At 31.4% G+C, this 17,407-nt stretch overlaps 1 protein-coding gene, 1 long non-coding RNA gene and 2 other non-coding genes across 4 annotated transcripts; 3 read left to right on the forward strand and 1 right to left on the reverse strand.

Moving 5' to 3' along the window:
* Nucleotides 1-2,386: 2,386 nt before the first annotated feature.
* LOC148760868 (small nucleolar RNA R12) lies at nucleotides 2,387-2,462 on the forward strand. Its single transcript, XR_016028668.1, has one exon. It is a non-coding gene; the product is annotated as a small nucleolar RNA R12 (small nucleolar RNA).
* A 69-nt stretch (nucleotides 2,463-2,531) lies between these two features.
* Nucleotides 2,532-2,624, forward strand: LOC148760869 (small nucleolar RNA SNORD24). Its single transcript, XR_016028731.1, has one exon. It is a non-coding gene; the product is annotated as a small nucleolar RNA SNORD24 (small nucleolar RNA).
* A 482-nt stretch (nucleotides 2,625-3,106) lies between these two features.
* LOC18589127 (branched-chain alpha-keto acid decarboxylase E1 beta subunit) lies at nucleotides 3,107-7,709 on the reverse strand. Its single transcript, XM_007013960.3, has 13 exons — nucleotides 7,476-7,709; nucleotides 6,911-7,022; nucleotides 6,649-6,684; nucleotides 6,470-6,529; nucleotides 6,325-6,382; nucleotides 6,124-6,221; nucleotides 5,335-5,424; nucleotides 5,166-5,234; nucleotides 5,007-5,093; nucleotides 4,379-4,474; nucleotides 4,211-4,288; nucleotides 3,479-3,565; nucleotides 3,107-3,387 (listed from the first exon to the last, which is right to left on the reverse strand). Exons 1-13 carry the CDS (start codon nucleotides 7,643-7,645, stop codon nucleotides 3,352-3,354), a joined length of 1,077 nt encoding a protein of 358 aa, XP_007014022.3. The 5' UTR covers nucleotides 7,646-7,709; the 3' UTR covers nucleotides 3,107-3,351.
* A 3,720-nt stretch (nucleotides 7,710-11,429) lies between these two features.
* LOC148760870 (uncharacterized) lies at nucleotides 11,430-13,270 on the forward strand. Its single transcript, XR_016028154.1, has 3 exons — nucleotides 11,430-11,571; nucleotides 12,221-12,304; nucleotides 13,173-13,270. It is a non-coding gene; the product is annotated as an uncharacterized LOC148760870 (long non-coding RNA).
* Nucleotides 13,271-17,407: the final 4,137 nt, after the last annotated feature.

Here is a 17,407-nt window from a genome sequence, read left to right on the forward strand (position 1 = left end):
CCATGAAATCACTCCACTATAGATTCATGGTTGCACTTTTGGATTAACTATTATTACAAGAAATAATTCATTATTTGATATTAATTATTAGTTGTCCAATTGCAAGCCTTATATTGTGAACCCTCATAACCATCCAATGACAAAAGGTGAAATTACTGTTTTACCCTTTATGTCAATTTGAGGCCAATGATAAGAGATTGGCAAAAAACAACCTTCCCTTGCTTAAAGGTCAATCTTAACCAATTCCAGTAGCTAATCTAAATTCTTGTGAAGTGAGGATCGACCCTTCCTTCCATCAGGGGTCAATCCTAGGCATTTCCAATAGTTATGTAAGGCTATAAACCTCTAGGGATCGACCCCTCCTTGCCACTAGATTGACCCTTCATGCCTCATTTCATAAAAATGCATTTCCTTGGCTTTCCTTTCCTATTATTCTTTCATTCATAAGTATCACATCAATCCAACAACATCACAGGAAGAAATTCATGTCAATATAGTTGGAAAAACAATTCCAACATTTAAAATTATACTCGAACATAACTCATTCATAGAATACATTCAAACTTACTCAATATCTTACTTAAGTTTAAAGAACATCATGGCATAAAAGGTTGGGGTTTCACACAAGACCTTTTTGAAAGAACACTGATTACTTGGAGATTGCAATGGACAACCATTATCATGAGGAACACTAGATTGATTCTCACAAAACGCTTTCTTAACCATCAGTTTTTTACTTGCCATGAACATCCTACTCCTAGGTTGAACAACCGATTCCATTTTTTTCTTTTCCCTGTACCTTACAGACACAAAGTCAATCACTCGCCGGTGAGATCTTCTTGGCATAAACACATCAACTACTATTTATAAACTTAAACTTAAACTTAAATTTGCTCACCAAGTATGATTACTTTCTACCTTTTACTTAAGGTGTAGGGTTTCATAGTGGTATAGAATTGACAAGTAATATTTTGATTAATAATAGTTAGCCAACCATTAGTCATAAGAGTTTATTTACTCAAAATAAAAATTCAAGAGCTTAATTGAACACAATAAAAGAATAATAATTTATTTGAATTTCTTTAAATAGTTAAGAGATTTTTAGATATTATACCTAAAATTAATAAAATGTGTTGACTTGAAAGATCTTTGAGATCTAACTTAATTTGATTATAAAAATCAATAATTTGAAACATTAAACTCAAATGACCCAAACACCAAAATCCTAAAACTCGACACGATTCGAACCGGTAATAATATAGAATTGAAACAATTTGAATTGAAAATAATTTAAACTCAAAATGATCGAAATTTAAAAATGACCAATTTTTCCTTCCAATTTGCCCAATTATTACTTCCAATCAAGCTAAAAATTGATGATTGTAAATAGGAATGACAACAACTAAGGTACCCGTTGTTTTTAAGATACCCAAACTCAATTATTTGATAGGATACCTGAATATCCTAAAAAGTATCCCTTAAATATCTTATTAAAATAAATTTAAAATAAAATTTGTGTATATTATTATTGAAAATTAAATTAATAATTAAAATTAGTTCATAAAAAAGATAAAATTAAAGTTTAAAATCATATTTATAGCAATTAATCAATTTTAGTTAATATTACACTAATTATAGGAAATTTATAAATAAAAAATAATATATAAAAAATTAAAATTTAATATTAAAAATTACTGTTTATAATCGAATTCAAATATCGGTACTCTTAAAATCACTACTTCATCTCTATTCAAATCCCGTAATAAATAATAATTTTACTATGTGAATCTGATTATGAGATAACCTAAGTTCTTTAATTGGGTCAGGTAATGCAGGCCTGATTTTAAGGGATCATTGACATCCCTAATTGTAAGTTACCTATAAAGAAGAAATGGAACCCGGCTGTGAGTTGGGCTGAGCAACTGGGCTTGTAGCGATGGCGTATAAAACAGAGAACCAAAAGTAAAGGAGTGAGAGGGCGCCGTCGCAGCCCAAACAAGAAGGCGTTAGGGTTTCTTTTGTGCGAGTCCTCGCCTCTCTCTCTCTCTCTATCGCTATATATTCATGATTACTGCGACAACCATTAGAGAGTGGTGGGCTAAAGAAGCAACTCTGTTCTGTTCCTTTTATTTCTTTCTTTCAAAAAAGTTATTTGATTTGCTTTTAATGGCCTAGTAATTGCAATCCTTTGATCTTTTGTATTGAATGGATCAAGGGATCTATCGTTAGGCCAAAGTGATGGGTTTTGTATGCGCAGCCTTCCTCTGTGTGTACTCTCCCTTTAGCTCCGATTATCCTCTGTTTTTTGAGTTGGTTGTTCGGTGACAAGGGAGATACATACTTTAGTATCTTTGTTTTTAAACGGAAGGAGAAATGTAGGAAGGGGTGGAGGATGATGAAATCAATCAGACGGATTCCCATTGATTCCGAGATGAGAACATAACCAGCTACTTCTGACTCTTGAGGCTCCTCCTCTCCTTTACGTTTTTTTCTTTTTTTTGTATATTTGTTTTCTTATATGAAGCAACTGGGGCCGGTGATGTGATAAAATATTTGCTACTCTTGATGGGGTTCACGTTTAATCCACCATCTGATGATTCTTGTCCACCAAGATCTCTGAGGCCTTTGGTTTTTTTCTTTAAAATCCTATTAAAAGGGTCTTTTAGTTAAAATTTTAATCTAATTGATGTTTAGATCAACAATTGAAATCAACTCTATAAAAATCGATTTATAACCTGAATGTGATTTTAGTTAGAGGTGATGTCCCTGGGTCGAACTCAATCGACTTTGAGTTTGAGTCCGGTTAATACCTTAAAAAAAAAATAGCCGAAACCAATTTTTATTATTTTAATTAAGAAAACCTTAAAAAGATTTTTAAATTAATATTACAATGTTTTTTAAGTTATATTAAAAGTAAAAATATAATTTATTACTATAATAATATTTTCCAGCCGAACTCGCCAGTCTGGTCAATAGTCCAACACAAACATATCAAACATTGATTTAAAGATAAATGTATGCATTTTCTGCTTTAAAGAGCTGTGTTTAACTTCTCCATTCTTCAAATAAAAGAAAAATGAAAGAACTATAATTGGAGTCCACAAGGTGTCAGATGAAACGTGATAGCTTACTTAGAATTAAGAAATCAAAGCGAAAGAAAGGACTGACTTGGATCCTTGGGTAGACGAAGGTTCAAGAAGAATCGTATTCTATACAATTATAATTATTATTATACTTTAAAAAATATGAGTTGAGATATTGATGTACATCTTTCCTTACGTTAACACTCCTATCCAATAAGACAAGGTCTTCATCTTTTTGAGCATGCATGTATGGGACATGTAGGAGTTCCTAGTAATTGACAGTTGCTTTGATGGCGTCCAATATCTGCACACGATTAAACCAACACAGAATACATGTTAGCAAAGATGCCACATACTTCCACCCAATATGTTGGAATTGAAGGACTAGGAATAACCTTGTTCTTTGTTGGCATGTAGAAGGGTTCAAAAACAAGAGGGAATGGGGTGTCGAGGCCACACACTCTCGCTACAGGAGCTTCCAACTGCACAAACACATGCATTTTTGTCAATCAACAACAGCCTCACCACAACATCTATTTTAGCAGTATTTCCACTGCCAATGACTGCTGCGTGAGAAGTACCTAGCAGGAGATGAATGACAACAATTTGCACCTAACGATTCAAAGGTATTTCAATCAAATGTCACATGGCATCCTACCTAAATCACAATAATCAGGATTTTATTCGACAACTATAGCACGAGCTCATCATGCCTTATTTAAATTGCTCAACATAAGTAAATTTCGAGTATCTAATTGCAAATTTTTAAACTTTCAGCACAAAATCGACAACTTCATTATAGTTCGGATACCAAATCTGTAACTAACCAAATTATTATTCACAGCCATGTTGCCAATAGGTCATCCTAGACTCTATCAACTTTATCAGTTCCATTCCGCTGCATGCATTCTCTTGTCACCACAGAGACAAGTCAGCATGGTTTGCACTTTTTTATTTTTTTCATTTTCTTCTTTTTGGGTTTTGAGGGTGCTGGCAAGGATGTTTAGGATTATCGGTGCAAGAATAAGGTTATTAGTGCAGTGAAAGGCCTGAGATTCAATAAAAAAAAATTGAATTGGCTCTCTGTAATACTCTATAAGCAGAACAAAGTATATGAAATTACTTACCCTTAAGAAGCAACGTTCAACAATGGAAGCTGAGATCTCAGCACCAAAACCTCCGGTAACTGGAGCTTCATGACTAACCTATGCAGATGACAAGAAGTAATAATCATTAACTGCCAATCAATTCCAGGGGACATATATTCATACTTATTAAAGAGGCATTATGCTCACAAGAAGTCTTCCAGTTTTTCTGACCGAGGCTTCAACCGTTTCTTTGTCCCAGGGTATTAGAGTTTTCAGATCTATAAGTTCACAAGAAATTCCATCCTGAAAAATCCCGTAATTCAAATGATTTAGATTTTGTGGTGAAAATTCTTAAAAAGCATCCCTGAGCACATGACCATACGAAATCAATGCTAGTGGCCCTCAATGATTCTGGATTTACTTAACAAGTCAGATTTAACATATGAGAACTAATAATGAAAAACGTCAAACCAGCAGCTACAAAATAATGCCCCTCAAATAGAGAGTATTTGTGACACCACATATTTGTAATACTTTCATTATGTATAACTTCAAACCAGTGGCGACAAAATAATGCTCCCCAAATACAGTGTATTTGTGACACCCACTATTTGTAATAATTTCATTATGTATCTGGACACTTTCAATGCCTACATCTTAAATTAGCTATCAAAAAGTGAACAACGGGCCATTCTAGTCGAGTAGTACCCTCTCTGATTTCAAAGGAAGGTCTAAACTTTAACCCAAGATGAGCATTTGAGATTTTGGGCTGCCCCTAATTGTGTACCTCACTGTTGTCATTGATCAACAGAACTGAGAAATGAAAATCACTAACCTTTTCTGCATCAATACAGGCTTGTTCCATGATGGAGAGTTGTGCTCCCCACCCGACTAGGGTGATGTCACTTCCTTCTCGAATTACCTACGCATTGCATTTGCAATTTTAAGTTCAGATTCAGAATTTCCTATTAAAACAGAAAGAACCAGCAGTTACCTCTGCTTTGGATAAAGGCAACATATAATCATGCTCAGGAACCTCTTCCACTGCCAAACGGTAAAGCCACTAAAGTTCCAAGGTACATTTACAGCTTTAGTTGAAGAAATCATCAAGGATAAATTCAGTACAAATTAACCTTTCAATCTGGGATAAGTTTAGCAAGTACCTTTGGCTCAAAAAATACAACAGGGTTCGGATCACGAATGCATGACAACAGTAATCCTTTTGCTTGCTGTGGGCTGCGAGGAATGACCACCTATAAGAGAAGCATGTTTTAGAGGGAGAAAATTTATTAATCTTTCAGAAGATTAAGCTGTTTGGCCCAAACATCCCATGAAGCAAAGTTTAGGAACCAAAAAAAAAGTGCCAAATGTTTTGTTCAGCTCTCATCAATACATTAAACACAGTGTCTCAACAATGGTTCAATTAAATAAGAAGTAATTTGACCAAAATATAGGGACAAGAAAAGGACAATAGACAAATAAAGGAACAGTTATAATGATTCAAAATATCCAAGTTCAGAGTGCAACAATTACTAGCCAAAAAGTCAACTAAAGTTGTTCAGTTCTTCCATTGCAAAATTAGGAAATGTTCACACGTAACATATCTTTAAGATCCAATAGAGACCTGTGTAAGCAATTGCATATTTGAAGGAAAAGGGGAAATAGAAGTGTAAACGCTAAAAGAATGAAAAGTTTAAATTAGAATGAAATAACATAAGTTTGTGTTGTGGTTGCTAATTTGTTTGCAACTTGTGCACATGCTGCCCAGAGTGTATCACAATGCTAACTTGTTTGATTTCATGAAATGAAATATCTAAATGATACAGAATTGAGCTATTTTTATGGTTTTTCTAAGCATGCCAGTACCACATGGGCTATTGCACTTGAAAGAAAAAGATAGCATCAGAGAATAAAAAATGAAAGAGAAACAAGCTCAGGAAGCAGAAATATACTTTGATACCAGGTACATGGCAAAAGAAAGCTTCAGGTGATTGTGAGTGGTAATGTCCACCATGACCAACGGCACCATACGGGGCTCTAATGGTCAAACCTGGAAATTTGCCAGAAAACTCAGCATGCAATGCAAAATAAAAGCAGCTGGTTGAGAGAGTCAAAATGAAGTGCTAAGCATCAAAATCAATGACCAAATTTACCTCCACAATTAAATTGATTCCCACTACGGTATCTGAACTTTGCAGCTTCATTTACAATCTACAAGAATAAATTATGTTTAAAAAAAAAAAGAGAAAAGGTGTGGACTGGGAATGTGAATAACAAAGAACTAAAGAAGATGCTTGCCTGATCAAAAGCAGGGAAAATGTAATCTGCAAACTGAATTTCTGCTATGGCTCGATTACCCTGTTATGTTCAATGAAGGTAAGAGCAGAGCAATTATATTAGATGGATTAAAAAGGCAAACTGTTTAAAGGTTCAATTTGCGAGCTTATGCAGTCAACTGATTAAATCCTCAAACTCACCATTGCAGCTAGGCCAATGCCAAATCCGACTATGCCCTACAAGAAGATTAAGCTTGATTATTACAGATACATCTTCTCAAAACAGTAATTAATCAAAAAGAGCCATACAAGCTAATGTTGTCCATCCAAACTCAAAATTAATTAGGTAGCAAAGTTAGCATTGTAGGGTTCACCATGAAATCAGATATCGTTAAAAAAGTATGTAATCTATGAACAAGGGTAGATAAGCATTCAGCAATAGAATCTGATACTAATTGGTTACCTGTTCACAAAGAGGGGTATTGAACACCCTACTTTTACCAAATCGGTCAGCGAGTCCCGTTGTGCAACGGAAAACTCCACCAAAGCTGACATCTTCTCCAAAAACAAATGTGCTGTCAAGCAATTGGAAAAAGAAAAATAAGCTTAACTGAAAATAATCATCTACAAGCACACAGTCGGATGGAAGGAACTAGTAATATTTGATGAAAGCAGTTCCCCCACCCACAACATAAAACTTTCATTTAAATCAAGCCCAGCCTTGTGTTGTCACCTTGTAAATAATAAATAATACTAACAAATAACAATAACAATATGCTTGTATACGCTCTTATAGGCTAAAGTAATTGGTTATTAAAACTTGCGAGTTCCAATTAGAGCTCCAACATATTACTACATATACAAATTTGAACGAATCCTGGCATTAACCGTGAAGAAGAAACAGGATAGCAACTTAGCATTAAACAAGCTCACATATGTTAAAAATAAACAACAGATTAATATCTCAGTAAAAAGAAAAGAAATAAGACAAGGGCAAACGCCAAGCAGCGAATTTGAAAGAAACGAACCGAGGATCAGTTTCAAGCGCAATATGAAGGGCTTGGTTGATGGCAGAGTAAAGGTTGATGGATTTGGCGCTCTGTTGATTCTCAATATCGCAAGTAGCAGTCGAAAACGGTCTCATCCTACAGAGGGGCAGACCCACTCTTCTGCCAATGTTCCTCAGAGCCGTTGCCATCTCTACTTTTCTTTCTGCAAACAAAGGCCTTTTTTCTTTGCCTGCGCTTCCCAAATTTAATCACATTTTGCTGGAAAGTGTATTTATTAAAAGTAACGCCATGCTTATCTGTCACGTGGCACAGTCAGGATATGATTTTGCGTGTTACTTTAAAATATTAGATTATAATCTACATACTCAATGTGATTATAATTAAACAAAACACGTTATATGTTTGGAAGAATTCTAAGATAAAGTAAACATGATAAACTTTAACATTAGTCCTCTATAAACATAATATTTATTTCGATGAAATACTCTCATTTTTTAATTTAAGTCATAATTTTATACGAATTTATTAATTTTTAAAATAAATAATCCATCTAAAAAATATAAATATCGTTAATAAAAAATATATAATAACTAAAATACTTTTTTTTTATTTTTTAAAATTATTATTATATAATTTTTTAAAAAAAATTCAAGAAAGCACTAGTGAGCACCAAATCTAGTGCTCTTAAAAGAGGATTTGGTGCTCCCCTCCCTAAGGGAGCAAAGGAAAATACTCCCTTGAATCTTTTTTTTTATAAAAAAAATTATATAATAGTAATTTTTAGAATTAATAAAATGTAACATTGTCTTTTCAATATTACCACGTCATTAAATTAATAGAAATAACAACAATTGACTAATGGTTGAACCTATGTGTCCAGCGAAAGATATTTTTTAGGGACGGAATGTTCATTTCGAAAACTAATAGACTTACTTGAAATTTCGATTAGAACTTACGAAGATCTAAGTATTTTATCCTATTTATTTTCATTACATGTATCACATGTTAAGAAATAGATAAATTAAATATCAAAGTACATTAGAAAAATCCCAGCGCGATGTTGTGAGAGTTTTTTTTTAAAAAAGAATTTGAATTAATAAATTTTTATTTTGAATTTTTTGTACAAATTATTTTGATTTGTAATTTTTTTAAAGAAAATACCTAAATTAAAAGAATGATAAATAAAAAAGAAAAACCTATATTCCAAGTTTTTTTCTTTTAACTTTTTTCTTTCCTTTTCCTTTTCTAATTGCAATTTATTTTCAAAATTTTATATTTCATGCTTTGAACATTATTCTAAACTTCGTGGACATGATTTCCTCAAAGATTATTTTAAACTATATGAACGTGGTTCGCTTCTTTGTCAAGCATTTCTTTTATCCAAAAATCTTTGTATTCGAAGTGATTTTTTGTTAGGTTTTTTTTCTAAAATCTACCTATAAGTAAAAGGAAGCCTTAATGAAGCTCTCACATTTGGCCACGTTTTTTTGCCTCTTTAAGTGCCACGTCTTGGGTGTTTCTAGTTGATGCGTGGTGGTGAGAATAGCTAGCAAAGCTTCCATCCTCAATAATTTTTTTTGTATGTTTTGCATTGATTATGGGCAAAATAGGCTTAAATCATGAGGTGGAGTTTGGTTTTTCCTATAGCCCAACAAAGCATCAATTCTGCATATAAATCCAATATGTTAGTGTCCTCATCATTCTTCAGCATTCATCTACCTATAAGTAAAATTTTTCTATATAAAACAAATACCTTATATTTCTCACCAAAAAAATACTAATCTTCTTTGACATGTTTAGGTCAAAGCTTGGATTCGATGTGGAACAAGTTGGTTGTTGTTTTTTTTTTTTTTTGCATTTGGAGGGAAAAAATATGTTTGGGATCGTGTTTTGGGAAAGAAAAAGCTTTCAGTATTGGGTCAAACATTGGGTTTGGGAAAAAAAAGTTTTCAACCATGGGTCAGACGTTGGTTGGTGTGTTACTCTGTCTTGGTTTTCCAATTTTTCACTTGTGTGTTATAGCCACATGTCTGCAATGGTTTTAGTCCACATGAGTATTTTCAAAAGCATTTTTTTTTCGACTATGTATGTCAATGGTTTAGCTCATTGGGAAGTGGTTTCAATCAATTTCCTTTGTGTGGCCCGATACGTGAGTGGCTACAATGGGTGCTCTGTTTATTTTTTACCACTCGATGCAGTACCATCTTCTCCAAGTCTTTCATATGTTTTGTCCCTCAGTTTTGTCGATTTGGATGAGAGTATATTCTTGAATTATCACTCTTCCTGCAAGTGAAAACTGTTAGCCTACCTCATGCTTCATAAGGGTTACACATCTAATTTTTGGCAAGGCTAAGAGTGAAATTAACAGTCATTATATCTATAACATATATAAAAGGAAAACCCAAAGCCCAAAAAATGAAGAAACAATTAAAAAATAAAACAAAAAAATAATAAACATTATAATCATCTCAAAATAATAAATAATAAAATAATAAAAATTCAAATATAATATGAAAATTTGTTAATAAAATTGAAACACCAAGAAATTTTTTTTTAAAAAAATTCAATATTTTAAAACAATTATCTTAGATTTATTACTACTATTATTATTTATAATTTTTTAATTTAAAATTATTCTTTCTTACTATTATTACCATTATTTACAAGATTTTTCTACTAAATATCATTGATCTGTAACTCTAATGCTTGATATCCGTGATTTGTTATGATATCTACTTGATATCTACTACTTAATTATCCTTAATTTGTAGTGCTATGATTCCAAGCATAATGCTCCATATGCGTAATAGATGATATCCTTATTATGTCATGATATCTATTTGATATCCAGTATGAAATACCCCATACTTTGATATGGTGATAAATAAAGTTGATCGAATGCAAATTGAGGTCAATTAAAATGTTTAGAAGTGATAAAAGACGAAAGGAGTAGTTTAGGATAAAATGTTTCGCAAGTGAAAAAATAATAATAAAATAATAATAATTTTATCGGAGGAGAATTTGTGAGATAAAAGGCGATTTGGAAGTCAAGTGAGGCATAATAAGGTATTTTTGGTACCAAGGAGACAAGATAAAATTTTTAGAATAAAATAATATTTTATTAATAAAATAATATTAAAATATTAAAATTTAGCCGGATGTCGAAGTCAATCAAGAAGGAGGATCATATGGTTGATCCAAGTGGGGGAGAAGATGACAAGCCCGACTCTACAGAAATATTTGTGATGACATACATGTGGTGGATAGCATGTTTACATGCTAAGAGAGTCTTGAAAAATTTACAAAAGTCGGTATTGTACCTAGAGGTACAATAAAGTTGATTTAAGCCTCGAACTAGATCAAATAGAGAATTTACAATGAAATTAAGAATTTTAAAGTCCCAGAATGGGTTAATATGGTGATTCGGAGTTCGAGGATCAATTTGGAGTCAAATTGGAATTTTCGCTATCTAGGGGCAAAATGGTCATTTGCCACCTGGGGACAAAATGGAAATTTTTAGAAAAGATTTTTGACCCCATTTGACTTATTGGAGTAAGATTTGAGGTTTAGAAGTGAAAAATTTTAATTTCGGTATAATTTGGAGTAAAAGGGTAAAATGGTAATTTTACCATTCGGAATCGAAAATTTAATTTTTTGAAAGGATTTAGATCAAATTTAATTATTTGGAGTGTGAAATGAGTATGAGGAGTGAAAATTATGCATTATGGAAAATTTTCAATTTTTGGGGTAAAAATGTAATTTTTGAAAAGTTCGGGGGCAAAAGTGTAATTTTGAAAAATTTACTCCACCAAAACTTTGGAAAAATCTGGAAATTTCACTTAAGACTTGGATAAGTCAAAGGGAATGCATGGTGAAAAAAATAGGACAAGTGGATGGCTAGAAAAAAAAAATGAATTAATAAAATATTTAAAATATGAATAAAATAATATTATTTCATTAAACAATAAAAAGGCATAAAAAAAATCAGCCCACCCATTCTTCTTCTTCAAAATTCGGCCAAGCAAGAAACAAGAGAGAGAAAGGAGAAAACAAAACCCTAGAGAGAGAAAATCAAAGAAAAAGTGTGAATTTTCAAGGAAATTAAGTGAAAAAGGTGAGATTTTTTCTATTAAGCTTGAGTTTTCTTATTCCCAAGCATTTCTCTTTATTTTCCATGATTAAATTACATGTTTTCATGATGAATTCAATTCTGAAAAAATGGGTTAGGAGAGAGAAAGTTGTTGGATTTATTTGATTTTAATTTATGTTAGTGTTTTTAGTTAGTTTAGCATATTTAGAAACAAAACAACAAGAAAAGAATTTATTTTCTCCCCCAACCATTAATGGCTGAATTTACCATGTAGTGAGTGAGGATGAGTTTGATTTTATTCTAGGAGAATTGGTTAAGGAATAATGAATTATGAGCCTAGAAAAATAATGGGAATTTTCGGAGCAAAAATACGAATTTTTACCCACTAGGGGTATTTTCGTAATTTACTGTTGGGACTGATAATTTGCATCACACTGAGGGACATTAAGTTAATTTGGGTGCAATTGAGGTATAGAAACTGAAAAGAATTAAATTGGAGTTTAAACGAACCCGTTAAGAATTTAATCGGGTGATAAGACGAATTAGGCTAATACCGGATTTAGATAGTTACCAGTGCATTTTTTCATTCCATATCATGCATTGGTAGTCCAAATTAGTTTAATTTTGATTTAGTACCAACTTAGTGAAATTCTCGATTTTGTACTGTGTCAAGGTGGTGAGTCTTCCAATAAAGGCAAGGAAATTGCATCCGATGACCAGTAGACAGAGTGCTTCGAAAGTCTGCATTCTAGACATTGTGAGTAAACTTATTATCGTCTTAATTATCTAGAGTAGTTTTATACAACTGTGTGATTTTATGGAAAATGGGTTTAAATGGTAAATTGCTATGTTTTAAGAGAAATTGGAATTTTATAAAATGATTTTATAAATTTTCTAGAAAATCGAATATTGGTTTTGAAAATTGAGTAATTGGAGACTGCTAGTTTGTGTTGCAAATTTATGGTTTTGAATTGAATGGCTTATGACAATAAATGAGCATGAATGGCTAAATTGATTTTGGTGTTAAAATTATTTATACTGTGTATTCAGCCTTGAGAGGCTAGGTTGCGATAAATTGCCATGTCATGCTAGAATGAATTTTATTGATTGGTGGATTATATATTAATTATTTACTGCAGAGGGGGTTCCGTGGACCAGCCTATTAGAGGGGCACGGTAAACTCCATTATTATTTTACCTCGAACGGAGAGGCGCGTAGGGTATCTCCTGGGGTAAAGCTTAGGGTTCACTTCACGCTAAACCACCACGTGAAGGGGAACTCAGCCAACGCTAAGGAACGGCTGTATTTTTCTCAAACTAAAATATATTTTAAGTGTATACAAAATTTTAATAGCCTTGGCGGACTCGGTTAGATGCCCTGCGCAAGGTATCACCGAGTATGAGTTTTGGCACGAGCCAAAGTTTTAAGAAATTCATAAGCCAAGTTGATTACTCGATTTATATGGATTGATTTTATTTGGTTGAAATGAACTGAAAGGTAATGAAATTACAGTATGATGACTTATTTTAATTGTCTCCATTTACTCGGTTTTAGATACTTTAGATGGTATTTGTTTACTCACTGGGATTGTAAAATCTCACCCCTTCTTCCTATACATTTTTCAGGCTCAGGACAGTTTGTAGATAGTCGAGTAGGACGAGAACTAAGTTCGGAACTGCATTATAGAAAGTAAGAGTTCATAATCTTACATCCTCTTGGTCAATTGGAGCCCACGTGTCATTGCAGATCAAAACTTATATTTTGGTTATCTGTATTTCTATTCATACAATTTTTACTTTACTTTCATGTGCGAAAAATTATTTACGAATATTTCTATAAAAATTTATTTTATGAGAAAATAAAATATTTTATTAATTATTTTTGAATAGTATTAGTTGTTAACAATTTGCTTTCAAATGAACGTTTTAGATACTTATTTTGTTTTTAAATCATTAAATATATAATTTCTGCTTACCTATTACATTTTTAGCAAGTTTTGAGATTTTTGATGAAAAATTACGAAAATGCCCCTATGAGCCAGAAAATAATATTTTATTGTTCTTATTTGAAAATGACTTATGATTTTTTTAAATGCGAGATTTTATAATTGTTGCTCACCGGGGAGATGCGAAAGTTGATGCTAAGCCTTACGGGGTTTCGATAGGCATTCGGGTTGAAGAATGTCTGTCGAGGCCTCGTGGCGGTTGTCACGGGCTCGATGGGGAGTTTCGGGTCGTGACACAGTAAATATTCTTGATCTATAATACTAAAATTTCAAGCATAACAGATGATATCCTTGATATAGGGTGATATGATATCATGTATAATGCTTGATATCCTTAATTTATAGTGATACAATTTAAATCATTATACTTGATATCCTTGATCTGTAGTGTTATGCTTCCAAGCCTAATGCTTGATATTCTTGATCTAGTATTACAGTTCTAAGCATAATAGATGATATCTTTGATACTGTTTACTTATATCCTTGATTTGTAGTGCTATGTTTTCAAGCATAGTGCTTGATATTCTCCATCTAAGGTGCTGCAGTTCTAATTATAATGCTTGATATCCTTGATTTCTTATGATATCTACTTGATATCCACTGCTTAATTATCCTTGATTTGTAGTGCCATGATTACAACAATAATGCCCAATATCCTTGATCTGAAGTCCTATGGTTCCAAACATAATAGATGATATCCTTGATATGTCATGATATCCACTATTTAATAATATCCTTGATCTGTAGTGCTATGTTTCCAAGCATATTGCTTGATATCTATGATTTGGGGTGCTACAATTCCAAACAAAATAGATGATATCCTTAATATAAGATGCTATAGTATCAAGCATAATGTTTAATATCCTTGATCTATTATGATACAGTTCAAATCATTATGCTTGATATTCTTGATTTTTAGTGCTACACTTCCAAGCTTAATGCTTGATATCTTTGATCTAGGTTACTACGGTTTCAAGCATAATAAATGATATCCTTAATACTGCTTAATTATATCCTTAATTTACAATGCTATGTTTCCAAGCATAATACTTGATATGCTTAATTTGAGGTCTTACAGTTTCAATTATAATGCTTGATATCTTATTATCTTGGCTTTGTAGTATTGTGATTTCAAGCAAAATGCCAAATATCCTTGATATGAAGTTTTATGGTTCCAAGCCCAATATCAGTTACTATTAATTTTAAATAATTGTTTAGTCACAAAGTTTCATGTTTGTTTGCACATTGTCACTATATTTTTTTCATTTGCTTAGAGAAATGGCAGAACATTAACACACTACTTCAAAAAAACGTAAAACAGTGCATCTTTTTGTAGAGCTTTGCCAAAGCCTTATACTGACTTTTGTTTACAAACATCGCTTTTTGTAATTAAGCTAACAATCAATCTATAAAATTACAAATTATCATAATATTGCTTTACATTTTCTACGACCATGCTATAACATTTTGTATATGTAATTTTTAGTACATGGACTTGCTTAGTCCTTACCTACAAAAAGTTATAGAATGAAAAATATGATAAATACAACTATTACAACATATATTATTGTATACATGTGCAATGCAGTAATATCTTTAATTATTCTATTTTTATTTTTTTACTGTACCGATAAAGACCAAGGTTCATCAAAATCTTAGCATTTAACAACAAAAATTACGTACTTTTCAAAAAAAATTATTTTAAACTATTATTTTGATGTAATTGTGTATAACAAAGGGAAAATCAAGAAGAAAAAGTTAAAAAGAATAACCAAAAAAATTTAATTTGTTTTCATTTATCTTTTTATATATTTTCTCTTTTATTTTTTTTCTTTCACTAAACAACCTAATATATATTTTACCCCTATATTAAAAACAAATAATTGACTAAATGTTTTTATAAATGGACTAAATTTTTATAGTTGATAACAGTTTTTAAGTTCTTCTTATAAGAAAAAAAAGTAAAAGAAAAAACAAAGAATATAGAAAATTTAAAAAATGAGAAAAAGGTCCAACATGTTATGAATATATGTGTAAATGTCCACTATGTTATAACCCAAAAAGCTCATATCAAGTCAAACAGTGCAATAGGTCAGACATAAGAAATATAATTTGATTTGAATTCTTAGATTTATTTATGTAAATTTAGATTGGATTAAGATTAGCATTTAAGGGATTATTAACCTATAAATAGGCTCTTTAGTGCATTTGTAAATACACTCTCGATTAAGATCTTCTTACTTTATTAATATTTTTTTCTTATAGTTGTTTTTAAGTTTATATTTCATAATACATTATTAGCACGATTCTCTTACTGGGATTCAACCTCATGCTTAAATATGAAATTAAAAAGTATAACGTAGTGAAAAAATAAAATAAACATTTAATCAAAGAAATAGTCGAATCCCACAAGATCAATGTTTGTATTTTTTTTATATAATTTTCAAATTAATTATAAACATTTCTAAGTTTAAGTATAACATACCTTGCTTCAAATATCGTAATAAAAAACCAATTAAATCAAAAAGGCTTGTGATGAAGCAAGAAACTCGAAAATAGAATAAGATGGTCTAAAATCCTATAACCGAATCCTTTGCTTCTTCACTTTTAAGATTTATCAAATCTTCAGCCACCCCAATGTTTGACCCTTAACAGTAATCCACACAGTAACTAAATAAGACCTTCTCAAAGGTAGGATTTTACTTGTGTTAGCAAGTTTTGTTTCCCGAACAAAAAGACCAAAAGTTTTCCCGAATCTTATTTCTATTAGACAAAAAAAAACTAATTTTCTTTTCTTATTTTTATGAAATGGCTAAAAAGTGGTTGAAGGCTTAGAGTTTTAGTAGGCTAATATAACATATTTATATAGTTAAATTAAGTTGCAACCCTAAATACAATAATTATATTTTTATTCAATTAAGTCCTTATGAACTTGCTCTAAAGGTAAATTAATTATAAAGCCATCACTAGTTAAAGTTGGGACTGAATCCCCTACATTTTTAGAATGTATTCAAGACAATATATGTGGACCCATGTATCCACCATGTTAACCATTTAGATATTTTATAGTTGTAATCAATGCATCAACTAGATAATCACATGTGTACTTATATTATCAACTTGCAATTTGGCATTTGCAAGATTACTCACCCAAATCATTCGTTTGTGAGTACATTTTTCTGATTATGCAATCAAAACAATTTATCTTGACAATACTGATGAATTTATGTCTCAAGCTTTTAATGAATATTGCATATTAATTAGAATAACTGTTGAACAGCCTGTTACTTATGTTTATAACATAATCGTTTATTAAATACTTCCAATTGATTGTAAGTCATTGCTTATGAAATCTAAATGTCTAATTTCTGCTTAAGGGCATGCTATTTTGCATGCAACAACACTCGTACGCATAAGGGTAACAAGATATCATAAATTCTCTCATATAGAATTAGTTTTTGGTAAGGAACCAAATATTTTCTATTTAAGAATTTTTGGATGTACGATATATGTCCCAATTGCTCTATCACAATGCACAAAAATGGATCTTTAAAGGAGGTTAAGAATATATGTTGAATACGAATCTCCATCTATAATTAAATATCTAGAACCATTAGCAAGAGATTTATTCACGATATGGTTTTTTGATTATCATTTTAATGAAATAATTTTTCCAACATTAAGGAGAGAAAATAAGTAGCTAGAAAAAGAAATTTCTTGGAATGCATTATTATTATCTAGTTTTGATACTTGCACAAATCAATGTAAACTTAAAGTATAAAAGATAATTCATTTACAAAATATAACAAATCAGTTGCTCGAAGTATTTACTAATTTAAAGAGAGTAATTAAATC

Source organism: Theobroma cacao, chromosome 9, assembly GCF_053813885.1.
Source record: "Theobroma cacao isolate CCN51 chromosome 9, ASM5381388v1, whole genome shotgun sequence".
NCBI lineage: Eukaryota > Viridiplantae > Streptophyta > Magnoliopsida > Malvales > Malvaceae > Theobroma > Theobroma cacao.